We start from the raw sequence: 27,511 nt of genomic DNA, 5'->3' as shown, positions 1-27,511 counted from the left end.
ACTTTGGTGTTAAATGATAAAAAGACATGGGGCTAAACAGTGTTACACACTCACACACACGCACACACAAACTTCACCTTCCGCCTTTGGAGCATCAGCTTGCAGCCTTGGCTGTACCTCTTAGTACCCCGAGAGCCCAGAGGCATGCCTTGACATAGAATCTGCCTTGACATGGGCTTTTGAAATTTGGTGAGGCTTCAGATATCTCATGAGCCACTTTCATGATAAATCTGGGACTTGCTAATCATTTTTATTAGCAGGTGGTAAAATTATAAAAAATCTCCTGGGTCTGACATTTGACATCATAATTTCAATTAATACATACTGACTTTCAACCATGTTTCAGGATGAAAAAAGAGCTTCAAGATGCATTCAGGATCAGTAAGACAAGACCACATGAAGTAATGCTATTATAGCAAACCAAACATATCAGTATAGCATTTTTTTCAATCTCAGCAACAATTTAAGCAGTCAAAGTCCAAGTTAATTAAATGAACTACATGGTCTAAACAAAACATCTTCCCTTAAATTACTAAAAGCTCTTTTCTTAAAAAATAGAACACTCTTTATTAGACAAAACTCTTCTCTGCCCTTCAGGATCAATTCAATCCAGAGTTTTACTTGCAGCCAATTAATTATGTTTCTCAATGTCCAAAATAAATAGCTGTTTCTTTTTCTTCATGTAAATTTTAAACATTGAGATGTCACTTCTCAATGAACTCTTCTGGAGTCCTCTTTTTTTTTTTTTTTTGCCTTCAAAAATTTCAAAGAAGGCAGAAAGAAAATGTTCACATATTGTATAGATTATAAATAGACGTCCAAAAAAATAAATCCAGACTCCTAAGAGGACAGGGCTAATATTCAGATGGCTCAGTTACCTGAATGTAACAGAGAAGAAGAAAAGCAAGATTTTTCAGAAAGAACGGATCCTTCCACTACAGTCACTTTTAAAAAAATAAGTCTCAATTATTTCACAATCTGAAAGTCTTTTGAAGTAGATGATGAAATCAGCGAATCCAGAGTCTTGGAGGACCTTGAGTCGGTTGGACCCTTGTTCTTTCCTATTATGGCAGCTCTAGCTGAAAAGCCTTCAGCCCTGTTGTCTGGGCTGAGTAACTGGAGATCAGTACTTGAAGTGGGAAAAATGACCATAATCAAATGGAGAAAAGGCTCCTGCAATTTAGCTGTAAAGGCTAAAGATGAAGAAATGATGGGAGGTGATTGGAAACAAGGCAATTTAAAAAAAAAAGTCTATTACTTCATTTAAACTTTAATACTTTTTCCTCCATTTCTCATTCCTAACAGTAATTCGATCAAAACTCTATAGAAGTGAATTTTAAGGCAACCAAGAATGCCATGAACATGTTTGAGACTTTATTTTCCCAGAATGCCTTTGTGTTTGGGATTAATGATGCTGCCTAATAGAACATGTTAACTCCATCGTGGTTTGGTGTGGGTCCTACAACATACCTGTTCACCAGCTTCTTCAGATGGCCTATGAGAAGCTGGCGGCAGGCAGAGCCACATGCTTTTTGAGCTGTGGTTTGTTCTGATGGGAGAAATCTTTAAACAGATGACCACCTTCCCTTCTCCTCATACAGTCAATACAAATCTATGCACTTTGAGCTCACTACTAAGTGTGTACTTAATGGCCGTGAACCGTGGTGCTAATTTGGTAAAGTTAAATGAAGACCAGAAACTTTGGTGGCTCCCAGGTGATAAGAAAGGTCTCCCCTAGTAAAGGATTGGGGAAGGCATGGACACATAAAGCCAGTGTAAACATTGCCAATTCTTTGCCCTCTTTCTATATACAGAAGAGAAAAATTTGTGAGGACTTCATTCTTTTACTTCCCTCTGGCTCCAGCCAATCCTGGAAAAAACTTTTGTTTTTTTTTTCAAATTAAAATTGGTTTTTTGTTAACTTTTTATTTTGTATTGGGGTATAGCCAATTAACAAAGTTGTGATAGTTTCACAGCACAATCAAATGATGGACAGCAAAGGGACTCGGCCATACATTTACATGCATCCAAACTCCCCTCCCATCCAGGCTGTCACATAACATTGAGCAGAGTTCCCTGTGCTAGACAATAGGTGTACTTGTGATTATCCAAAATTGTTTATTTTTAAAACATATTTAAAAAGAAGAAACCTATAACATTTTATTTAATTTTGATTGTCCTAAACATTACTAAACTTTCACTTTCTTCCTTTCCCAGAGATGACGGGCAGGGTCAGGGAGGCCACTTAAATCCCTGTTAAAGGAAGGAGAGATTTCTGATTCATTCAGGTGCCTTGTTCCCATACAGAAGTCAGGTCCCTCATCCCTGTATTTTTCTGCAAGGGGCTTTTGACTCTGGATTCCAAGGCAATTGCTTGATCTCAGATCACAGACACCGAGGGGTTCTAGATTCAAAGCTCAGTTCTGCACAGCCAAAGAAGGGGTTTTGGGTAGCAGCAGTGAACGTAGTCCTGCCAGTTTAAACTTAAGTGTAAGAATTCATTTATGTCACTTGGATGCCAGACATTGACTTGCTTATTTTGTCCTAAAGCCTGGTTGAGTTCCTAAAGAGAAACAAAATCCCCCTAATTCCAGGGTGGACGGATCAACCGTGAAAGCTTAGCCATAACCACAGTCAAAGAGGAGGGCCAAAGGCCATCTTTACCCCAGAACTCTGGGAAATAACTCACTGATGAGAGCATTCTCTATCTGGGGAAAGCGTGAAACTGCCTAAATATAAATTGGGAGTGAAAAATAACTTTCCTTGTGGACAGTATTCTCAAAATTTGGTACAGAGGCTATACATGCAAATGTTTTTCTTAAGTATTTATGAATAAAATGAGAACTGCGTGAAGCCTGAAGCTGATTATACACACTAGTGGGTTAGCTTCTTGCTTCATTAGTCATTAACTATTTCCATAATGCCAAGTTTCATATGTCAACAAAAACACTACCTTCAGCGTGCTGCAATCTATGGGGTTGCAAAGAGTCGAACGCAGCATAGTGACTGAACAACAACAACAATATTATATAATAATATTTCTGATATTATTTTTAAAATGACCACCCTCAGTGACCATCTCCCAAGGCATACAGTGGAATTGATACTCTCTGAGCACATCTTTTTTTAAAGATAACAGGAGCAGAAGTCTGCATTGTAAAAATGTATACTGAGGCAGACAGAGAAAAGAGAAGGTAGTTTCACAATCAAAAATGATAAGTAGATGCAGTATACTTAAGGCCACTACAGGAAAAAAAGCTTACTTGCTGGCCGGAATAGACAGCATACTGGTGTATTTGTGTGTGTATGTACGTGTCTCTCTTTTCTAGCTGTGATCTAAAAAAAAAAAATTTTAGCTATAATTCTCTTCAATTTAGGTCCTGATCAGATACCTCTCAGGGAAGAATTTGAACAAATTATGCTGAAAGCTATGCAGGAATTTACTCTGCGAGAGAGAGCCCTGCAGATGGGCGCGCAGTGCACGCCAGTGTCACCAGGACAACTGCCCTGGCTGGCTAGATTAATTGCCAGCGTGTCTCAAGACTTGGTTCATGTGATTGTGACCCAGAACTCTTTGGCAGAGGGCATTTCAGAGACTTTGAGGACTCTCAGTGAAATGAGGCATTATCAAAAACTCCCGGATTATGTGGTAACCATTTGTGCTTCGAAAATCAGAGGAAATGAGTTTTGCGTGGTCGTATTAGGTGAGTAATTTTTAAAAGATTTTAAAAGATTCATTCAATCATCTGTCCATTTGAAAACTACTTGCTGAGTGTCTCAGGAATCCATGCAATGAATCTCTGATCAAGGGCCTCAGCTTGGGTTCTTCCTCCTAATTTTAACTTTTCCTTTGCTCCTCAGATCAGATTTTTTTGTAGCCTGTAGTTTGGCTAGCATCCCTGTCAGCTGGTGGTGGGAGCATTATTTCAAAGCACATCCTGGTAACAGATACCCTTGTCCCATGTCGCTTCTGTCCTTAAAAGGTTTTGGAAATGTTACCACTCGAGCATGTGATAAAGCCACTGCCACAGGTGGCCTAAGCCAGTTCATCATTATCTGCCAGGAACTTAACTCATATATTCACCTCTTCGCCAGAGAGGGTATTTAATGCTGTAACATTGACCATAAAGAAAAGCTTCAGAAAGTTGGTACATTACAAAATGCGTTTTTGTTTCTGGTGCTGATTTTCTATCAGATGCCATCCTGAGTTGCCATTTGGACTAAATTTTGCTTTTCTCCTCTCTGTGAATGGCTCTCACATCTTCCTAACAAAGGGGCCAAGCCTCTTTGCTTTGACGAAACCCACCTGCCTATCTCTCTGTGATGTATGTATCTTTCAACAAGCTTCATCAGAAAGTATAACACCTTCATTTTTTCTAATTTTCACTTGTTAAAAAAAAACAACATAAGTTTACATTTTTTAAGGCTGATATTCATAATAGCCATGCAGACAATTTTTTAAAGTTTTTTCACATCCCTCCCTTAGTCTTTAAACACATCCATGGCATGTTTTCCCAGTTACAAACACGTGTGCCTGTGTGCCAGGCTCCTCTGTCCACAGGATTCTCCAGGCAAGAATACTGGAGTGGGTTGCCATGCACATAAGGGATGTTGTTTTTTTCCCTTAATCACCTAACTTTGTATTTGAAACTTCATTTCAAATGAAGTTTTGGAATCATCCTTTCAAATGCTGGGTAGTCACCAGCATTACCTTTGGATGTACCAGCCTTTCCTTATCCAAGTCCCTCTAGGCACAGACTCTGGTTGCATTTTCAGTTCTGGATGTTTTATTATAAATCATGTCCCGGTGAACATTTGTCCACTGGCACGTCATGTCTCCCTCTGTTCTGCAGGTCAGCACCAGTCCAGGGCTCTGGCAGAGAGCATGCTCACCACAAGTGAGTTTTTGAAAGAAATTAGTTATGAACTCATCACGGGAAAGGTCAGTTTCCTGGCATCGCATTTCAAAACCACATCGTTAGGTGAGTGGCTGTCGGATTCAGCAACGCTGCTGGGTCCCCAGCTGCATGATTTTCTGGATCTAAATCTTAGCCTGTCCATGACCTGAGAGTGGAGCTTAAGCTCGACGACTTATGTTCCCTCTTTTGGAATGGTTTCTGCTAAGCATTTTGCTCCTGACACAGCAGAGGGGTCTGGGCGCTAGGATGGGAGGCCTCAGCTCAGCCACTGCTTTGTCGTGTGACCTTGGGCAACACTGGGCCTTCCCAGACCTAGTTTTCTAATATGTCAAATGGAGACGCAGTGATCCCATCCTGCCTGCTCTGGGTGTGACAGAGGCCGAGAGAGAATTATCAATAGTATGTGAGAGCCTGCAACCTGTAAGCATGATACAAAGAAGGGTAGCTGTGGCTACGGGGATTCTGTTACGGGGGTGACTGAGTGTGAATTCTGATGTGAGAAGTGGGATGGCCGGCAGATCTCGAAAGAAACCCAGCCTAGCTGCCCAGCGTCTGATACAAACACGTCCTTCCTGGTGACTTCCTTATCTCCGCTTCGTTTTGTAACAGGTGACGACCTAGACAAGCTGCTAGACAAAATGCAACAAAGACGAGGAGATAGTGTGGTGACCCCTTTCAACGGAGACCTTAATGAATACGTGTCGCCTCAGGAGGCTGCTGCTATGAGCCCCACGCAGAACCTGGGTAATGTCACCTCAGGCCAAAAGGAGGGAACCCCATCCTCGGGACGGACGTAGAAGCTGACTCGTTCTGAGGGTTCTGAGGTCTTGTCTTTCAGTCATGGACTGTGACAGGCCTTTCCTCATTATCTCCTTGAGAGGTCTGGCTCAAGTTAAAAACGCCTTACCCTGTGCGTGCATGCATGCTCAGTCATGTCCGATTCTTTGTGACCCCATGGACTGTAGCCCACCAGGCTCCTCTGTCCGGGATTTCCCAGGCAAGAATAGTGGAGTGGGTTGCCATTTCCTTCTCCCTTACCCTGTGGCCTGGGTCTGATGCCTTTGTTCTTAGTAAATGTCACCTAGAATTAGGTCAAAGATTTTTTTAAACACTACTTCTCTCTCTTTTTTTCTCCCTCACAAGGTTCTGGGGTCCTTGGTGTACCTACTTTAGTTCCACAGCTGGGTCCACCAGCTCTAGGTGTTCACACAGGGCTTTAGAGAACTGCCTGAAAGAATCTGGACAAAGTCTGGCCTGGGCCCCTGGCTCTCCACTCCCTGCACTTACCTTCCAATATGTAAAACACACATAATCTCAGAGCTTCCCTGATGGTGCTAGTGGTAAAGAACTTGCCTGCCAATGCAAGAGACATAAGAGGTGCAGGTTTGATCCCTGGGTTGGGAAGATTCCCTGGAGGAGGACGTGGCAACCCACTCCAGTTATTCTTCCCTGGAGAATCCATGGACAAAGGAGCCTGGCAGGCTACGGTCCACAGGGTCAACAAAGAGTCGGACACGAGAAGCGACTTAGCAAGCACACAGTCTCAGGGTTAGTGAGGCCTTCCTGGAAGCTGAGCAGAAACACCGACACCTCATGTGCCCTACAGCGGACTTGCAGGACGCCAAGGGGGATGGTGGGACCAGGGCGAGGAGTTGCATCTCTAGCTTGGATTCCGTTAGGTTCAGATTCCTACCCCAAGTTCCTATTTGATAGGGACAGTGTCAAAAAGGACAGAACAAAGAACAGAAGAATGGATATGAAACAGATCCATATGAGCAGCTGCTGACAGCTTTTTGGCTTCTATTAATACTTGGTGGGAATGCTTCCTTCAGGCATTAGGATGACCGCAATAGGAAAAGGAGCGTGGCTTGGCATCACCCCAGGCATAAAAATGAATTTGAAGGCAATAAAGATTTTTAACTCCTGGACGTTATATGGCAGTAAAGTAATCATCCACATGATCTAAAATGTATTATGTGAACCAAGTTAGAATTTTAAAATTCTCAGAATACTTACAGATTCCCACATTCACACCCTTGAGTCCCTGTTTAAGAAACATTGCCTAAAATACATAATAAATAAATAAGAGATTTTAATGATGAAAAAGAAAAGAAACACTGCTTAAACATATTTTTAGCTTTCATCCAACTTCAAAATTTGCTAAGTTCAATTCTACAAAGTTATGCCTCCTCTTTTAGTCCCCAGCTGTCTAACCTGTGAAATGAAAGATATAACAGTCTAACTATCCAAAGATGGATTTTTTATTTTGATTGATTACCTTGGTAGGTCAAAAACTATGTGGGCTGTTCTTAAAAGTTGCAGTTTGGGGCTTTTCTAGTGGGTCATCTCGGCCACTAGGGAGACCCACTCACTGTCAGGGTTCCGTGGTGGCTGGTGGTCACGTGATCACTGTCTTTGCCTGGGCTGTGTTGCAGCTTGGTTTTAGAAAACATTCATTAGCACAGGTTAATTGGGCCCTTTTGTGTGCCGCTCAGACTTCCACATGTGTTCCTGATAAAAAGCAGTCCTTTCAAGAAGCATTAAATGTTTCCTGCTCAGGTGTTTAGCCGACTAACCCTCTCTCTCATGTGTGTGTGTGAACGCATGCACGTATAAGAGATTGATCGCTTGGTTGTAACTTGTAATAAAAAGCTACTGGCATGTTTAAAGTATCTGGGCAATGTTTTTCTGATATGTCACCTGTTGAGCAGCCAGCTGGATGTGTCATGAATCAGGTCTCTTCAGATAGTACGGGCGTCAGCACCAGAGTTGACCAGACCTGCCAGGTCACACGCACTGGCAAAGTGGAGTTAAGTGGAAAGAAAGGTGAAGTTAGTGTCATGGGGAGGAGAATTTCAAACCATGTTGCAACTGACTTGCTGGAGAGACAATGTTTACTGCAGTGCCATCCAGAAAAGCTCAAAGGAACTCAGCAAGATTATGGTTATGGCATTGCCTCTGTTCACGGTCTGGGCTTGGGCACCTGACCTGTGCTGACAGTCGTAAAGAAACCAGGAAGCTTGTCCCCTTTCCAGAGATGAGTCCTGGCTCCAGCTGCAAGGATGTGGTCTGTTGGCCTTGTTTCTGGGCAAGGGAGGGGTGCTGAGCTCATACTTTGTGAGACGATCGATTTTACAGTAATATATTTGTGAAATTGCCACATTCACTCTTGAGCACCTTTTCAGCTGAGTTGTTAGGGAAAGTGGACGATCTGTTAAAAGTTAATAGAGAGAGAGGGTAGGAAATGAAGGTTCTTGGTGACAGAGCATCACTTTACACTGGGTGTATTACTTGTCCCCGTATAGATTCATAGAGGCCATCACAGAAGTGAATTAATCGTGTTCTTATGACTTTTTCACATTTTAGATTTAGGGAATGAGACCTTCCAGATTTATCAGCCGCAGCTCACAGTTGCCAGAAAACTCTTGTCCCAGGTGTGTGCTATCGCGGACAGCGGCAGCCAGAGCCTGGACCTTGGCCACTTCAGCAAGGTGGATTTCATCATCATTGTCCCAAGGTCAGAAGTCCTGGTGCAACAAACTCTTCAACGGATTCGACAATCAGGTAAGATGGAGCTTTCAAGGAGGGCCCTACCTAGATCCAGTCTTGGATTCACTCTGCTTTTTCCTTTGGCTCAATCCAAGCATGTTTAGGGCACTTCCATCCTTTTGTTTACAGTACTAAATATCACAGGAGTACTTTAAATATTACTTCAAATTCATGTGTAAGTATGTCCTCAAAGTACTCTGACCTTGTTCCTCCTAGGTCAAGGGTAAACTGATGTGCATGTTTGCCCGATTCTGTTAAATCTGTGATATCATCAGTGGCCTGGAAGCTGGCCACTCATTTATGAAGAGAAATTCCCTCAGGGCAGAAATAACCCTGCTTGGGATGGTGGGATCTGAGCTACCTGAACTCTTTCTATGGCTCAGCGAGTCACATTCTCACAGGAGGATTTCTATTATACATTTAGCACACTACCAGCATGTTTTCAACCTAGAAACCAGAATGCCACTCCCCGTGTCAGCAATGAGAAACCTCATTTTAAAAATTCAAAGTTAGAATTTCTCCTGATGACCTTAAGAGAAGGTCATCTCCTAAGAGAATAAGCTGAGAATGAAAAAAAAAAATGTAAAACGGTAAGGAGCAAATATTTTAGTAGTCTGTGGCAAATAACATCCCTCTCAAACATCACATTTTGTTAGAATTACAAGAAGCAATAAGGAATTTAGAAAATTGAGACTGCTGGAAAATGCCTGCTTTTGTTAACTTTAGGTTTGAAAAGGAAATTATAAATGTCAAGTTGCTTCTGAGTACCTTAGCTGAGGGCAAACACACACAAACACACTCACAGAGATTTTTAAGTGGAGGATAAATCTTTTTGCCACAGTAAAAAAATTTATTTTCTATATATTTGAAAACAGATGGGAAGCAGGAAAATTCAGAAGAGCTTGAAATACTCTGCACCTGTCGTTTACTGCACCTTAAACTTTACTGTACATGCAGAGGACCTGGGGACCTTGTTATTAATAAAACACACATTCCTGGGACTTCCCTGGTGGTCCAGTGATTAGCAGTTTGGCTTCCAATGCAAGGGGTGTGGGTTCGATCCCTGGTCCGACAGGTGCTAAGATCCTATATGCCTTGTGGCCAAAACCCCAAAACATAAAACAGAAGCAATATTGTAACAAGTTCAATGAAGACTTTAAAAAAGGTTCCTCATTAAAAAAAAATTCATTAAAAAAAAAAAGCACATTCCCTTCAGCAGAACTGGGTTGGCTTCCAGCAAGCTCCCAGGGGAGACCAGACGGCTCATCAGAGGAGCACCCTTTGATGAGTACAGCCCTCTGTGAAATCTTTCGTTGCTACTTCCATGGGCCAGATGAGCCAGCTAACCATAGCCTTTTCCTCCTTTAACATCTCTTAGTGGCTGTGCCTGAGACATGAAAGATCTGTCCATGCCTTCTGGAGACCCAAGCACCCGATTAACAGTGCAATCTTCGCTTTAGCCTCTAAAATTTTGATTGACAGGTTACACCACAGTCAGTTGGAAATACTGACTTGTAAGTGAATTGGCCAGAGATAGTCAGACGCTCTCTCAGCTCTTCCAGAAGGAGGAGTGAGTTCTAGGCATCCTCCACTACTGACCATTCTGCATTTTTCTCTCTGCCCACTTCCACCGAGGGAAGCAGCAGGGCTTTCATCACACCAGGCATGAACCAGATTTTGGTTACTTCTTGTGGATTTTCCACGTCCTTTCCGTGGAGGGAGCACCTTCTCTTATAGGTGTTTTCCTTGTACCAAGGGCCATTTGTGGCCTTGCCGAGTTTGTTATCCAATAGCTCAGTCATACGCCGGCCAGGGTATCCGAGCACCTGTTTCAGGAGGTGAAGTCATCTCTGGTCAGCGGTCGGACTCCCCCACCCTGAGCCTTTTCCTCAAATAACCTCTTGATGACCTGCGCTTTCACCTTTCTTAATCAGTGAGTGAAAGTCGCTCAGTCATGTCTGACTCTTTGCCAACCCATGTAATATACAGCCCATGGAATTCTCCAGGCCAGATTACTGGAGTGGGTAGCCTTTCCCTTCTCCAGGGGATCTTCCCAACCCAGGGATCAAACCCAGGTCTCCCGCATTGCAGGAGGATTCTTTACCAGCTGAGCCACAAGGGAAGCCTTAGAATACTGGAGTGGGGAGCCTATCCCTTCTCTAGTGGATCTTCCTGACCCAGGAATTGAACCGGGGTCTCCTGCCTTGCAGGCGGATTCTTAACCAACTGAGCTTATCAGTGCAAGACCCTAAATAAAACCCTGCACATTTGACAGCTAGAAAAATTTCATTGGCCCTTCCTTTCCCCTTCTCAATGCCCTTGGATTCTTCCAAAGTGAGTATTTTGAGATTATCATTCCTCTGAAAGGTACTGGAATTTGACTAGTTACAGTAGCTTAGAATTAAAGAAAATCAGTGCTTTAGACAGATTCAGAAAATTCAAGGCAAAGCACATTTTAAAAAATATTCACATCTGGCCTTGGCATGTATACTGAAAATATTTGCTAGAGAAACAATCACTTCTAGATATTTTTAAATAACTGTACTCATTTTTATTATAGAAAAAAAGTTATTTTTTTAACTTTGAAAAATAAAAGTAGGAAGTTGTAAGCACTTATTATCCTGCCACTCAAGGATAATCACTTTCAATGACTTAATACCTAATATTCTAGGTTCTCTTCTCTGCCTTTGTCAGGTATTATAGTTGGCCCATTTTTCCATCTCATTAAGCTTTTGTAAGCATCATTCTTTTTTAAAATATTTATGTATTTTGGCTGTGTTAGGTCTTAGTTGCAGCACTGGGGATCTTTCCTGGCAGAGCATAGACTCTTACCTGAGGATAGCATGAGGGCTCCTGGGATCCTAGTTTCTTGATCAGGGATCGAACTTGCACCCTCCACATTGCAAGGTGGATTCTTAACCACTGGGCCACCAGGGAAGTCCCCTGTAAGCATCATTTTTAATGAATGTATATGCCATTCTATATCATAACAATACCACAATTTATTCACTTTTTTATTTGAATACCTTCATATTCTTGGAACACGTAACAGTTGATAGAATGTGAAGGACCTGGAGCATGTTAGGGTGTAAAGAGATTTTCCAGAGCAGAGATTCTCCACTAAAACAATTCTTGAAAGTCGTTGCTATGAAAACAGAAAGGATTCTCAAGAAGTCATTTGACTCAGTTTCCTCGTATTTTGGCCTGTGAATCAAGGAGAGCTTCATTTGTGTAAGGTCCAGGGGGCAGTGCTTTGGGGACAAGGACTGTTTTCTCATCTCTGTGTGTCTGGTGCCTCCTGTCTGCCTCTCCTGGGCCTGGCACCAGTAGGGGCTCAGCTACTGTTTGAAGGGCGGGGTGGTGCTGGAGGGAGGAAGGGGAGAGATGGGCAGAGGGAGCGCCAGTGTCTAAGTGCTTCGCTCTCTGGTTCCATTTGCCTTTCCCTAAAAGAAGCATTTCTGAGGCCCACCTGCCAGGAAAAGCATCAGGCAGGGAGAAGCAGCCAGGACTTGCAGAAAGGCCACTTCCTTGGCAGCCCTTGTGTGGCTGAAAGAAAAAGGTGGAAATAGAAACCGTCACGCTGCTGCCGACTCAGCAGCGAGGTGACCCACTGATACCTCAAGTCACTTTCTAATTAAGGAAGGGAGGCAGGGTGGGAAAGAAAACATTAAGAAAAGAATTGGAAGGTGAAAAAAAGATGAAGTGGGTTAATTGTTTTTGTGTGTGTTCTGCTAAGTTGCTTTAGTCGTGTCCGACTCTTTGCGACCCTATGGGCTGTAGCCCACCAGGCTCCTCTGTCCATGGGAATCCTCTAGGCAAGAATGCTGGAGTGGTCTGCCATGTCCTCCTCAGGGGGATTATGTTGGCCCTAAAAGGACTTGTAAGTGCTGCAGCTATCCATGGAGAAGCAGCCTAGGGGATTTCTAGATTATAGGAGGTACTTCTGTTTTAGTGTCATTTTTAAAATAGGCTGATATTGTAGTATGATTCTTCTAATTCAAAAAGTTCCAAATTCTATAAATTAGAATTAGGTTATCAAACTGTAAGCCACTTTCAACTCAACATGGATAGGATGAAAACAGGAAGGGTTGGTGACTGTCCATATTTTCCTCCTCCCTGCTTTTTGTAAAAATAGTCCTTGGGATATTTATGTATTTTTGCTGCACTGGGTCTTTGCTGCTTTGAACTTGGGCTTTCTCTAGTTGAAAAGAGTTGGGGGCTACTCTCTTGTTGCAGAGCACGGGATTCAATAGTTGCAGCACAAGGGCTTAGTAATTGTGGCACATGGGCTTCATTGCTCCTCAGCATGTGGAATCTTCTCGGACTAGGGATTGAACCTGTGTCCCCTGCCTTAGCGGGTGGAGTCTTATCCACTGTGCCACCAGGGAAGTGTTCCTCCCTGCTTTTAGAATGGTGTTAGTGGGAGCCCCCAGCGACCGAGAGCAGGTCTGGCAGCATCCAGTCAGGGAAATTTCATCATGTGCAGGGGAAGGACATAAATTTGACAGCTCAGTACATGCCTGATCAGAAAATAACCAGAGAGACAGTGTCATCTGCTGATATGTAGATAGGTCATTCCAACCAAAAGAACTTAAGGAAGCTTTAAGGCAGTGGTAGAGATTAGGAGGGAGACAGAGAGAGAGAGAGAAGGCATTTTCACTTTCTGAAAGGTACTTTCTTGATATCATCGACCTTAGATCTCCTTGTCATCACCTGAAATGTAAGCACCACCCCCCCACCCCAAAAAAAAAGGCAGTGACAAAGGCAGCAGAGAATGAGATCCAGGTTAAAAATACAAGGAAACCACTCTGGCCTGAGATGAAGTGGAGGAATACCAAGACTCCTTCATATAAGTATAACTGAACAAGTACCCAGAGTCAGCATCTGTGCAGTCAGTAGCCACCCAGTGCCCACCTCTAGTATATAGCCGGTGCTGGCACCTGGCTCACAGTCTCTGCCTCACCAGCTCCTAGTTTCTCTTCTTATGCTCTCTTCCGAAACACCATCACCTTTACTCCTGCTTGGTCACCTGCTCCTAGTCACATTGCAGACCCTACGGATCCTGGAACTGCAAATCCCAAGGTCTCCAACAACAGACCACAGCCTCCTTTGCAACACACAGTGTGGGGGCAGAAATCAGCCTGTCTGATTGATGTCTCATAAATTCTTTCTGGTTTCTTAGTTGGCTCTTTCTCCCACCCTCTGCAGTGACTAGCTGACTCAGTTTCATTCACACTTCTGACCTCCTCCTTCTCTTAGCAAATGACCATGCTGCTTGCTTCTCCCCTCCCTCACCACTTTAGATTATAAACTTCCTGCTAAATCTGGAAACCTAACTGCATACACACCGGTCTCTCCCCTCCCTTCCCAATCAGTGAAGAGCTGCCTTTCTCTGTTGAAATCTGATGCTCCCACCTGGCTCTGGATGCTGCCTTCTCACTATTGATTCTTTTCTCTCATTGCTACCTTCCATTTCCTTCCCGCCTGGAGCTCATCTCATCAGTTTTAAGCTGCCCCACTATCAGAGACAAAACAAGCCTCTGTTGATCCTATCTAAACCTCCAGTTCTGGCTATCCAGCTGGCGCTAGTAGTAAAGAACCCGCCTGCCAATGCAGGAGACATAAGAGATGTGGGTTCAATCCCTGGGTCAGGAAGATTCCCTGGAGGAGGGCATGACAGCCCATTCCAGTGTTCCTGCATGGAGAATCCCAGGAACAGAAGAGCCTGGTGAGCTACAGTCCATCAGATCAGATCAGATCAGTCACTCAGTCGTGTCTGACTCTTTGCGACCCCATGAATCGCAGCACGCCAGGCCTCCCTGTCCATCACCAACTCCCGGAGTTCACTGAGACTCACGTCCATCGAGTCAGTGATGCCATCCAGCCATCTCATCCTCTGTCGTCCCCTTCTCCTCCTGCCCCCAATCCCTCCCAGCATCAGAGTCTTTTCCAATGAGTCAACTCTTCACATGAGGTGGCCAAAGTACTGGAGTTTCAGCTTTAGCATCATTCCTTCCAAAGAAATCCAAGGGCTGATCTCCTTCAGAATGGACTGGTTGGATCTCCTTGCAGTCCAAGGGACTCTCAAGAGTCTTCTCCAACACCACAGTTTAAAAGCATCAATTCTTCGGTGCTCAGCCTTCTTCACAGTCCAACTCTCACATCCATACATGACCACAGGAAAAACCATAGCCTTGACTAGACGAACCTTTGTTGGCAAAGTAATGTCTCTGCTTTTGAATATGCTATCTAGGTTGGTCATAACTTTCCTTCCAAGGAGTAAGCGTCTTTTAATTTCATGGCTGCAGTCACCATCTGCAGTGATTTTGGAGCCCAGAAAAATAAAGTCTGACACTGTTTCCCCATCTATTTCCCATGAAGTGGTGTAGGATCGCGTAGAGTCCATGCAATCAAACTTTGCATCTCCTGTTATGGGACAGATTGGACTTATGAACAAAGGGAAGTACATGACATCACCCATGAAGTATAATTGCCAAACGTGTTTAACGAATCTAATCATCTAAGAACGCTCTCAGGTAAATCCAGAGTGTGCAACATTCTACAAAACACCTAACCTGCATTTTTTAAAAGACCAAAAAGAAAAAAAAAAAACAGGGGGCTGTTTTAATTATACAGAATAAATAGACTGGACAACCAAGTACAATGCTTAATTCTTGATTGGATCTTGGACCTAAAAATAAAAAACACAGCTCTGGGACAATTAATGAAACTCATATACACTACTATATCCAAAATAGATAACTAATGAGAACCTACTGTTAGCACAGGGAACTCTATTCAATACTCTATGATGACCTATATGGAAATAGAATCTAAAGAAGAGTGGACATATGTATATGTGTAACTGATTCACTCTGGTGTACGCCTAAATTAGCACAACATTGTAAATCAGTTCAGTTCAGTTCAGTCGCTCAGTCGTGTCCAACTCTTTGCAACCCCGTGGACTGCAGCACACCAGGCCTCCTTGTCCATCACCAACTCCCAGAGTTTACCCAAACTCATCTCCATTGAGTCGGTGATGCCATCCAACCATCTCATCCTCTGTCGTCCCCTTCTCCTCCTGCCTTCAATCTTTCCCAGCATCAGGGTCTTTTCAAATGAGTCAGCTCTTTGCATCAGGTGGCCAAAGTATTGGAGATTCAGCTTCAACATCAGTCCTTCCAATGAACATCCAGGACTGATTTCCTTTAGGATGGACTGGTTGGGTCTCCTTGCAGTCTAAGGGACTCTCAAGAGTCTTCTCTAGCACCACAGTTCAAAAGCATCAATTCTTTGGCACTCAGGTTTCTTTATAGTCCAACTCTCACATCCATACATGACTACTGGAAAAACCATAGCCTTGACTAGACGGACCTTTGTTGGCAAAGTAATGTCTCTGCTTTTTAATATGCTGTCTAGGTTGGTGATAACTTTCCTTCCGATGAGTAAGCATCTTTTAATTTCGTGGCTGCAATCACCATCTGCAGTGATTTTGGAGCTCCCAAAAATAAAGTCTGCCACTGTTTCCCCATCTATTTGCCATGAAGTGATGGGACTGGATACCATGACTATACTGCAATTAAAATTCATTATAAAAAATAGAAATCTAAGCTGTGTACTAGGGAGTATTATATCAATGTTAGTGCAGTTCTTTGGACATGATAATGATATTTTAGATATGTAAGAGAATGCCATCGCTCTTAAGAAGTACACATTGAGGTATATAGGGTTGAATATTACATGTGACTTAACTTCCAACTTTTTCAGCAAGAATAACAACAATGGATAAAAATGAAGAGAAAAAGCAAATATAGCAAAATATTAACAATTAGTGGAACTCATTGACGGGTATATAGGTATTTCTTGCACTAGTCTTTCAACTTTTCTATAGTAGTCAAAGTAGAAAGTAATAGGAAAATAGTTACAGTATTTTGATGATATATCCATCAAATAGATTTTGTATGGCTATTAATGTCTTTTAAGAATTTCTAAAACAGGGGTATATATTTATTTTCCCCCTTTTAAGAAATTTTAAATATTGAACAGATAAAATTTATAAATTTTGTAAGAGATATTAAAAATCACAATATAGGGAACACACCATATTCCCATCAAAATATGTTACTCTTGTTCCTTGCTCCATGCTTACATTCATCTTCTTTGAAAGGTAACCATTATGCTGAGTTTTGTGTTTATTATTTCCTTGTTTCATTTATAGTTTTGCCACGGTACAAAACTCCTAAATAGTATATTGTTTAATTTTGTATCCTTTAAATCCTTTCTCTAAGTGCATTTGTCTGTAATTTCCTTTTTATACTTGACATATGTTCCTGAGATTAATCCTGTTGTCGTGTGTAGCTGTAATTTACTAATTTTGCTGCTTTTTAGTATTCCATTATATGAATATAACACACATTTTAAGAAATTCATTTCTGCTACTGATGGACATTTAAGTTGTTTCTATTTTATTTCAAGCAGTGCTGGTACACAGGTACACAGTTTCTCGGAGTAGAATTGTTGGGGCATATATTGTGTACACCTATCAACCTTACTAAAATAATGCTACATTTTTTTCCCAAGGTGATTGGTTATATTTTACATTCCCACCAGCAGTGTGTCTCAGTTGCAAATATTTTATATGGTTGTGCTTCTTTTTAAGTTTTTTTTTTAATTTTAAAATACTGCAAAAAAATTCACAGAAACATTGTAAATGCCAAAACTGACATTTAAAAAGAATTCCATTTATTATAGCATCAAAATGAATAAAACACTTAGGAGTATATTTGATGAAAGAAGTGTGAAACTTATCCTCTTAAAACCAGAAAATATTGTTGAAATAAAATTTAAAGGACCTAAATAAGTGGGAAGACATTGTATGTTCATGAATTGGAAGACATTAATTTTTTTATTGTTTATTTGTTTTTGGTTGCACGGGGTCTTTGTTGCCATGCGGGCTTTCTCTAGTTTCGGTGAGCAAGGGCTAATCTTCATGTGGAACGTGAACCGCTCGTTGCAGCGGCTTCTCTGGTTTCACGGCACAGGCTCTGGGCCGCTGGCTCAGTAGTTGTGGCACATGTGGCACATGGGCGCGTGCTCTGCAGCACGTGGAGTCTTTCCAGACCCCCAGGTATTGAACCCATATCCCCTACATTGGCAGATGGTTCCTATCGACTCTACCACCAGGGAAGTCCCATTAATATTTTTAAGAATGACATTATTCCCCAAATTGATCTACAGATTCAATGCATTCCCTATCAAAATGCCAGCTGACTTTTTTGCATAAATTAACCAGCTGATGGGGAGGGAGGAGGGAGGGGGGTTCGGGATGGGGAACACATGTATACCTGTGGCGGATTCATTTTGATATTTGGCAAAACTAATACAGTTATGTAAAGTTTAAAAATAAAATAAAATAAAATAAATTTCATGTGGAAGTTCAAGGGACCCAGAATACCCAAAACAATATTTAAAAAGAAGAACAAAGTTGGAAGACTGACTGCCCCATGTTAAAACTTAATCCAAAGCTATAGTGTTTAGACATTGTGGTACTGGCATAAAGATAGACATATTAGTCAATGGGTAGAGCAGAGAGAGTCCAGAAAGAAATCTTCCTATTTATGGTCAACTGAATTTTTACCAGGTGGCCAAGACCATTCAATGGAGAAAGTAATCTTTTTGACAAATAGTGCTGGGCAACTGGATATCCACATGCAAAAGAATGAAGTTGGTGGACCTTTACCTCACAAACAAAAAGCAATAAAATGGATCAAAGACCTAAATGTAAGACCTAAAACAATAAGAAAACATGGGTGTAAACCTTCATCACTTTGGATCAAACAATGATTTCTCAGATAAGATTCCAAGAGCACCATCACCACTGCCGCTACCAACAACAACAAACAGATAGACTGGACACGGTTAGATTCCTGGGTTGCGAAGATCCCTTGGAGAAGGGAATGGCTACCCACTCCAGTATTCTGGCCTGGAGAATTCCATGGACTGTATAGTCCATGGACTTGCAAAGAGTTGGACATGACTGAGCAACTTTCACTTTCACCATCAAAATTAAAAACATTTGGGGACCTCTCTGGTGGTCCAGTGGCTAAGACTCTGCATTTCCAGTGCAGGGGCTTGGGTTCGATCCCTGGTCAGGGAACTAGATCCTTCATGCCACAATTAAGTTCTCATGTTGCAACTAAAGATCCCACAGGGTGCAACAACTACAACAGAAGAAAAGATCCCGTATGCAGCAACCAAGATTGAAAATCCCGAGTACTGCAACCAAGACCTGGTGCAGCCTAAATAAGTACATAATTTAAAAAAATTTAACAGTATTTGTCCTTCAAAGGATACCATCAAGAAAATAAAGAGAACCCACAAAATGGGAGAAATTATTTGCAAATCATATTGTGATAGGGACTTATACTATTTAAAGACCTGTTATAACTCAATAATGAAAAAACAAATAGCCTAATTAAGATATAGGTAAAGGATCTGAATGGGCAAATATCCAAAGAAGATATCCATATGACCAATGAGCACATGGAAAGATGCTCAACACCGTTAGGCAGTTGGAGAAATGAAAATCAAAACCACAATGAATAAATACTACTTCACACCCACTAAGAGTGCTATAAACAAAAACAGAGAGGATAGCAAGTAATATGAAGAGAAACTGGAACTGTATTTATTGTTACTGGTGTGTAATTGCTCAGCACACAGAGGTAGAAAATATATGTATGTATATTAACCTAGGCATATATATAGCCCCCAGGCTCCTCTGTCTGTGGGATTTTCTAGGCAAAAATACTGGAGTAGGGTGCCATTTCCTTCTCCAGGGCATCTTCCCCACCCAGAGATTGAACCCTCGCCTCTTGGGTCTTCTGCATTGACAGGCAGGTTCTTTACCACTAGCGCCACCTGGGAAGCCCTATATATAGACTCAGATACCTCTTTATTTCTATATCTATATACTGATCTTGCCAATTCCATATGAACACTGCAAGATGCTTTTTATATTTTTATTGGAGTATAATTGCTTTACAATGTTGTGTTAGTTTCAGCCGTACAAAGACGTGAATCAGCTATATATATATATATATCCTCTCCCTCTTGGACCTCCCTCCATATACAATGGAATATTGCACAGTCATAAAGAGGCACAAAATTGGGTCATTTGTAGAGATGTGGATGGACCTGGGGTCTGTCATAGAGTGAAGCAAGGTTCCTTTTAGTCCTTCTTGTGTCTTTATTTGTGACTTCTTTCTCTGACAGGGGAACCTAGTTCTTGTTATCTACAATACACATATTCACTTCTTTGATTTTTTTTTTCTAGAAGTTATGCAATTTCCAACCCACACTGATTTATTTTACTTAGAGTTGCTCTTGTCATGCTCACCTTTTCAGGATGGTGATGTTCAGTTTCATTTGTTACCATTTGGATTCCGTGTTGCCTGCCTCTCCTCCTTTCTGACTCCACTGTCCCATCCCCATTCCATTCTTGATTAACTTTTTTCTGTGGTTTTAAGAGCCAAAGTTATACAAGGTGGTACATTCAGAGAAGTGTCCCTTCCCTCCTCATACTTACCCATTTTCATTCTCACTTCTTTACACTGCTTTCCCATCCACTCTCCTACTGGTAACCAATCTCTTTAGTTTCTGGTTTATCCTTCTTGAATTTGCTTTGCAGAAATGCTAACATACGTAAGTCTGTCTTTCATCTACTTCTTCCTTACAATTATATTGTTTTTTAAAAAATTTTATTAATTTGATATGCTTCCATTTTATATGCTTCTTATTTGTATTTCCTTTTTTATTAATGAGATTGAACATCTTTTCAGATGTTTATTGGCCATTTGGGTTTCTTCTAGGAAATGCCTGCTCAAGTTTTTTTGCCCTTCTTGGATTTATAGGAGCAATTTCTCTATTCTGAATACTAATCCTTTTTAGAAATACTAGTTATAGATTTGGAAGGCTTGTATTTTTGTTTATAACATCTTTGATGAATGAACTTAAATGAATCTTAAAGTTTATCTATCCTTTGGCCTTTTGTGTTTAAGAAATCCTTTATGGGGTCCACACTTATTCTCCTTCATTGTCTCATAAAAGTTTTAAAGTTTTGTCTTTCACATTTAATCCACCTGAATTTCTTTTTTTTTAAATATCAAGTAAGGTAAGAGCCAATATTCTTTTGTCTTCAGTGCTGATTATTAAAGAGTTCATTCTTTACCACTGATGTACATTGCAAGCGTTATCATAAATCAGGTTTTTACATGCATGGGGGTCTGTTTTCAGGGTTTGTCCCATGCCAAAACATGGGGCAAATACATAATAATTTTGTATACAAAATAATACAGCTGATAATTCTTGGTCTCTGGGTAGATAGATCTCTCCCACCTTTTCTACTTCAGAGCTGCCTTGACTATTCTTGGTTTTTTGCTCTGCCATATACATTTTAAAATAATTTTAACTATATTTTATGATATAGTTCTATTTAAGTTTTCTTTAATGTCATTAATAGTTTCATTTTCTCCACAAAGGTCTTACATATCTTTTATAAGCTTTATTCCTAAATAGTATTTTTTTGACATCATTGAAAATGGTTTTTTAAAAATACATTTCCTGTTTGCTTTTGGTATATAGAAATCCAACTAATTTTTATAAATTGATTTTGAATCCATCAACTTAACTGAATTCTTATTAATTAATTTATCTGTGGATGATTTTGTATTTGCTACCAAAATGTATTATTAGTAAAGAATGATAGTTTTGTTTCTTTCTCTTTTGTTTTTGAGTAATTGATCCATTTATTTCTAAATTTAGTAGATGCACAAGAAACTTTTATTGAGTTGAGATAAAATGCCTGTAATAGTGCCATTAACACCTCTTGAAAGAGACCCTCTGAAGGAAGAGACCATACCCATTTTTGTTTTACATTTACTAAGGAGAAGCTGTGAAGGGAGAAAGGAATTAGACTGGAATTTTAAATTATATTCTGTTTACATTTTAATATACATGGTGTAAGACCACCAGCTTCTATGAAAGGATAAATACTGTATCATTAGACTGGTTGTGGATGGTTTTATTTCTCACTTTGCAGTTATAGGTGAAAAAGGTCAGGATATACAATTGCAAAATATGAGCTAGGTAGAAGAATATCATTAAAAAAAAAAAAAACAGGAAGAGATGCACAAAAATGTTTGCAGTTCTTATTTCGAGTTAAAGAATCATGGATGATTTTTTTCTTCTTTTTTAATATATCTCTATACTTTCCAGTTTTCCCAAGATGAGTATCTATGAAATGAGTATCATTTCATAACCAGGAAAGAAACAAAACTTAACACTAAAAGCAAGTCTAAAACAAAATTTAAAGGTAAGGATGATCTACTAAAAATGTCCAGTTAGAGCTAAAACAATCAAGAACGTCTGATGTGCCTCCTTCCACCCAGACACACCACTGCAGAGCCAGCTGGCTGCACAGACTAACACACCATGTTATGTCTAAGAGAACAACCTCGGAGATGCGTGGAACTTTACCTTTCCATTAAGGGCATGTACGGACCTGATGTGAAAAAGTCATACACAGTTGGTCTTAATTTCATTTGTCTTGAAATGTGATCAACTCAATTATCCACAAGATGTATTTTTCCTTTTCGTGAATCATTTATCACGTTTTCATATTTAGAGATTTTTAACTTGCACTGCTTGTTTCCTAAGGATAAACTTAGGAAATACAGGCTAATTTTCGGCTGGCTCTACTCTCCCCATTTTTACAAAAAGGAAACAGAAGCCCCCAGAGATTAAGTAGGTCCTTTCTCTGTGCCTCTGCTCAGCTCCTCCCTTCAAAGGGCTTTGTCTCTCATCATATACTTATCAAAAATATCCATCTTCTCCGTCATAAGATCCATGAGATTAAGATCTTTGTCCTGCCCTCCTGTGTATCCCCAAGCCTAGCACAGTACCTGACATAGTACCTGATACATAATAGATGTTGAATAAACCTCTACTGAATGTTAAATACACTTTATGAGCAGTTCACTTTCCAAAAAATCAGGCTACCTGCCAAATTAAATCTGATTGATGGCTTTTGGAAATAGTCACAACAGCTTTTGACTACATTTGGGTGGAAATTGAAAACAATCTCTGAGTAAAGAAAAAAGTTAGAAAAAAGTTTTAAAATCTTTGACTAATGAAAAAAGTTTGAAAGCAAAATTACCTTTCTGTTCACCTTTTCCAGTATAGTGAATGTTTCATAATGTAAAACAATTTTTTTACTTTCCTTTATACCATTTAGAGCTGTTAGTATTATGGCATCTAGATGCTAAGTGCATGTCGTTGTTAATTGAGCTGGTTTTATATGAAAAAGATTGATTAGTGAAACTAAGTCAACATAATTTGTAAAAGTCTCTTCCATTTCCCTTGTTTATCTTTCTTAATTTAAAACTTTTTTCCACACAGTTGGGACTGATGGATATGGCTGATTATTGGATGTTAAATGAATATGCTTGGAAGATCATATCTAACCCCCAAATGTGACATATCTAACCCCAAATCAGTCTTCTGGTTCCTCCTCAGAGGGTCATAGGCTTGAGTCACAAGGTCCTCCTCTCAGAGGGCTGAGTGTCTGGGGGTGGGCGACGGAGTGCTGTGCCCTCTTGTTTGAGGGCAGTATTTTTCCCAGCTCTATTGAGCCATAATGAACATATTGTGTAAGTTTAAGGTATACAATGTGATGTTTTAATGCATGTATATATTGTGAAACATTCACCATGGTAAGGTTAGTAAATACATCCTTCACCTCACATAATTACCACTTTGTCTATTCATTTTAAAGGCGGATTTGGTGTTTTAATTACAACAGCTTCTTGCGCCTAGACCTATTTTAGATGTTTGTATATAGAAGTAATTTTACTATAGACAGAGATAATGATACAGTATTAAAGTTGTACAGTTTCTAACATTTTGAAAAGATAGTTTTCTTGAGTAATTCAGTGCATTCTTTTGATTTGGCACATAATCCCACTTTCATTGAGGTCGTCCCATACTTTGTATACTGTGCAACATTGGCATTGTATAAAATGAGTAAAATACCACCTTAAGAAAGCTCATGATCTGCCTGTGGTATCTTTGGACATTACATTTTATTTTCCTTTTTTTCTTATATGTGTTATGTTGCTAAATTTGGGGTAAGGAAAACTTGCACTGTTATATTAATTTGGCCAAAAGCTGTAGCCCAAAGCTTCATTTTATTCCCCGCAGTGGCCTATAGTAGCTTTTAGCTGAGCACTTCACATAGAAATAGAATTTGATTGGACAGAGGTCTCATTATTCAAGCTTCTACTTAATGTATCAGATTGGTCCCTGGTATCATTTGTACATGGTATGGGAGGTCAAGTGTGGTATTCTAAAGAAAAGGAAAGCTGATATTTCCTCCTCAAATGGTGGTGGACAATATGGAAAAGGAAAGCTATCGACTCTGTAAATCTCTCTATATATGGTTAGTACTCAGTAAATCAGTTGACACTAAAGTTTATCTCATAGATATGCACGTAAAAAAAGATAATTTCTGTTTTCTTCTTGGCAGGTGTCCTTGTAGACTTGGGTCTGGAGGAAAATGGGACAGCCTGCCAGAGAGCAGAGAAATATGTTGTTCGTCTAGACAATGAGATACAAACCAAGTTTGAAGTTTTTATGAGAAGGGTGAAGCAGAACCCATACACGCTGTTTGTGCTAGTCCATGACAACTCCCATGTGGAACTAACGAGGTGATTGCTTCAGAGTGAGCAAATACAATATTCTTCTCCAACAGTAATGGTTATGTAATAAATGATTTAAAAGGTGGTAATTTGAAAGCCCAGAGACCCCACCGTTTGGCATCTTCTCATGGCTAACTCATTCCTGCCCTTTCCTTGCTCTCCCAGTGTTTCTTACTGCTTTAATGTTGATGTTAACTATACTGTGGATGAATTTTCAAAAATTCAAAATTTCAAGTTCCTGTTAAAATTCCCTCTTAAGAGCATCTTGGGACTTGGCTGCTCCAGGGAAAGGGTGACAGCAAGGAGGAGCTGGTGAGCGGCCTCACAGAAGGTCCACATGCTTTCCTGTCGCCTCCTTTCTTCCTCCTTGGTTCTTCTCCTTCCCTCCCTTTCCGGGCCCTCTTTCCCTTCCTCTCCTGCTATTTCTCCTCCTCCTTACCTTTCTCTCTTCCCTCTTCCCTTTAACAGCAGTAGGGATGCCACTTCAGTGATCTGAGAGCATTTTCAGAATCTTCCACAATTTACCAGTTTAAACAAGAGAACATTCTCTTTATCGGCTTTTTAATGAAAGAGTAGTATGGTGGTGTGATGGAGTCAGATCAAATCACAGTACTTATCTGGTAGGGGGTATCTTTGTTGCTATGGATTGAAAAAAGCAAAAAGCTTTTTTTTTTAAGAGAAAATAGTTATCACATATTACATATCATGGTTTGTCTGAACCAGGTAGGGAGAGGGAAATTTTAGCATCCTCAAGCACTCACAGACTTTCTTTCCTCGGGACACACTGAGGTTAGGAATCTGGATTTTGTTTTTTGATCTATGATAGAGATGTTAGAATTATAAAAGCACGTGTTCAGAAGCTAGAATGTGCTTGGTACTCCACAATCTGATCTAGAGCCCTAGGCAGGTGTAAGTAAGATCTTGCATAACTTGTTAGATTTGCAAAGAAGGACAGAGGGGTGAGAAGAGGGTAGGAAAGGTAAAGAAAAGAAATTTTGCCCACATCCTGTTCAGTTACTGCTTGTGTTCTACTAGCAGAAATAGCTCACTGACCTTATATACCTCATCTTTGAAACCTCTGAGGGTTTCACACTGAATCTCTCTGTTTAATTCTCATGGGCATTGAGATTACTTCTTTGACTATATATATATATATATATATATATATATATATATATATATAGTTTTGAGGTTGCATGGAAACCTGGTATATCCACATTGAACGGAACAAAGATATAAAAGTGTTGGTCGTGGGGCGGGGGCAGGAGGATCCCTCTCCATGGTCTAGCAGCCTCAAGGGAAGAAGGAAAGTGTATTAACACAGCAAGGATTCCTTGTCATTTGGGGAATCTCTCTAGGGGCACAGATCATTGCTCAGTTATAAGCATCATTTTTTGATGGAGAGCTCTCTTACACTGGTGGGGCTTTCAAACTAAAATGATCCACCTCAAGCTACAGATTTGGATATCTTTGGCTTGGATAATGGAGTTTAGACTTCAAGGTGTATCAGGGACAAACTGAAAAAGGAAAAAAAAAAATTCCCTGAAAGCTGTCTGAAAGGGGTAAGAAAGAGGGTTATTTCTGCTCTTCCACATCAAATGCTGGTTGTTTCTACTGCTGCTCTCAGTTAATAAGAACTGAAAAAAATAAGAGCTAAGACATGACCTCTATTTTGCTCTCTGATTGTGCATCTAGTCACTTAAATGAGGAGGTGTTAATGTGACTTTCAATGTCTCTACAGTGTCATGTCGGGCTCTTTGTCACATGGTGAGCCCGGCCATGGATTGGCTGACAGGGTCATTAACGGCAGAGAGGTTCTGGAAGCTTTCAACCTCCTGGTGCTCCAGGTCACCTCCTGTCCATACACTCTGCAGACCCAACAGTCTCGAATCAGCACCAGCAACGAGGTGCACTGGATGCAGCTGGACAGCACAGTGAGTCTCTTCCCTGCCTTCTGCCAGGCATGTTCCCAGTCCCCTCGGGAGCAGAACAGCATCAGAAAACATGGTCAAAAGCCTTACGGGTGCTTTAGCTTCTTAAAGTTCCATATACTTACAATTAGTATTCACTAAATGCTAAAGAATGGGCTTCCCAGGTGACTCTGGTAAAGAATCCGCCTGCCAATGCAGGAGACTTTGGTTTTAATCCCTGGGTTGGAAAAAGCCCCTGGAGAAGGAAATGGCAACCCACTCCAGTATTGTTGCCTGGAGAATCCCGTGGACAGAGCAGCCTGGTGGGCTACAGTAAAGAGTCAGACACGACTTAGTGACTAAACAATAAGAACAACGAAAGCTAGTGAATAGTGTTCTCTATAAATTTGTTTCGGTGGGCTCTACTTTAGGTTATCATGCAGATACAAAACTATCCACCTGTGTAGTTTGTCCCCCTAAAATGTAATGTGGTCTGACATAATCATCAATATCCTGGATTAGTTCTGTGCTTTTGAATGATTCATTCTGAGACTTCCCTAGTGGTTCAGTTGTTCAGGCTGTCTTCCAGTACAGGGCATGTGGGTTCCATCCCTGGTCAGATAGCTAATGCCTTGTGGCCAAAAAACGGAAACATAAAACAGAAGCAATACTGTAACAAATTCAATAAAGACTTTAAAAACTCCACATCAAAAAAAAAGAGAGAGAGACACACACACAGAGAAAACTGATTGGTGGTTGCCAGTTGGTGGGGGCTGGAGGGCAGACAAAATGGGTGAAGGTGGTCAAAAGGCACCAAAATCCAGTTATAAAATGAATGAGTTCTGGGGACATAATGTACAGGAAGGTGACAATAGTTCATAACACTCTACCGTCCATTTGAAAATTGCTCAGAGAGTAGATCTTAAAGTTCTCACCACAAGAAAAAAAGAATTACAACCGTGTGTGGTGATGGGTGGATGTTAACTAAACTTGGTGTGGTGATAATTTCACCACATATGCAGATAGCAGATTATTATGTTGTACACCTGAAACTAATGTAATGTTCATGTCAATTATACTTCAATAGTTTTAAAAAAGAAAAAAATCAAGTTATACACCCTGGGTGTTAGTCACTCAGTCGTGTCTGACTCTTTTGCAACCCCAGAGACTGTATGTAGCCCACTAGGCTCCTCTGTCCATGGGATTCTCCAGACAAGAATACTGGAGTGGGTTGCCATTTCCTTCTCCAACATATACACCTTAACTAAATACAATTTTTATTTGTAAAAACAAAATGACAAACATAAAAAAAAGAAAAGAAAAACAAAGTAGAATAAGACAATCGCAAAAAACCAAAGTGCTCTGTGGGTTGAAGGAG

At 40.6% G+C, this 27,511-nt stretch overlaps 1 protein-coding gene across 1 annotated transcript in view; it reads left to right on the top strand.

Moving 5' to 3' along the window:
* Positions 1-27,511, top strand: part of GREB1L (GREB1 like retinoic acid receptor coactivator) — a 120,249-nt gene that overhangs the window by 59,198 nt on the left and 33,540 nt on the right. Inside the window, exons 12-17 of the mRNA XM_055559086.1 lie at positions 3,378-3,704; positions 4,854-4,982; positions 5,529-5,663; positions 8,286-8,483; positions 24,052-24,232; positions 25,965-26,157. Coding sequence (XP_055415061.1) covers positions 3,378-3,704; positions 4,854-4,982; positions 5,529-5,663; positions 8,286-8,483; positions 24,052-24,232; positions 25,965-26,157 — 1,163 coding nt within the window. The remainder of the gene's footprint in view (positions 1-3,377; positions 3,705-4,853; positions 4,983-5,528; positions 5,664-8,285; positions 8,484-24,051; positions 24,233-25,964; positions 26,158-27,511) is intronic.

This window comes from Bubalus kerabau, chromosome 21, assembly GCF_029407905.1.
Source record: "Bubalus kerabau isolate K-KA32 ecotype Philippines breed swamp buffalo chromosome 21, PCC_UOA_SB_1v2, whole genome shotgun sequence".
Classification (NCBI taxonomy): domain Eukaryota; kingdom Metazoa; phylum Chordata; class Mammalia; order Artiodactyla; family Bovidae; genus Bubalus; species Bubalus kerabau.
The sequence above is the reverse complement of the archived record's forward strand: the minus strand, read 5'-3'. Positions and strand labels throughout refer to the sequence as shown.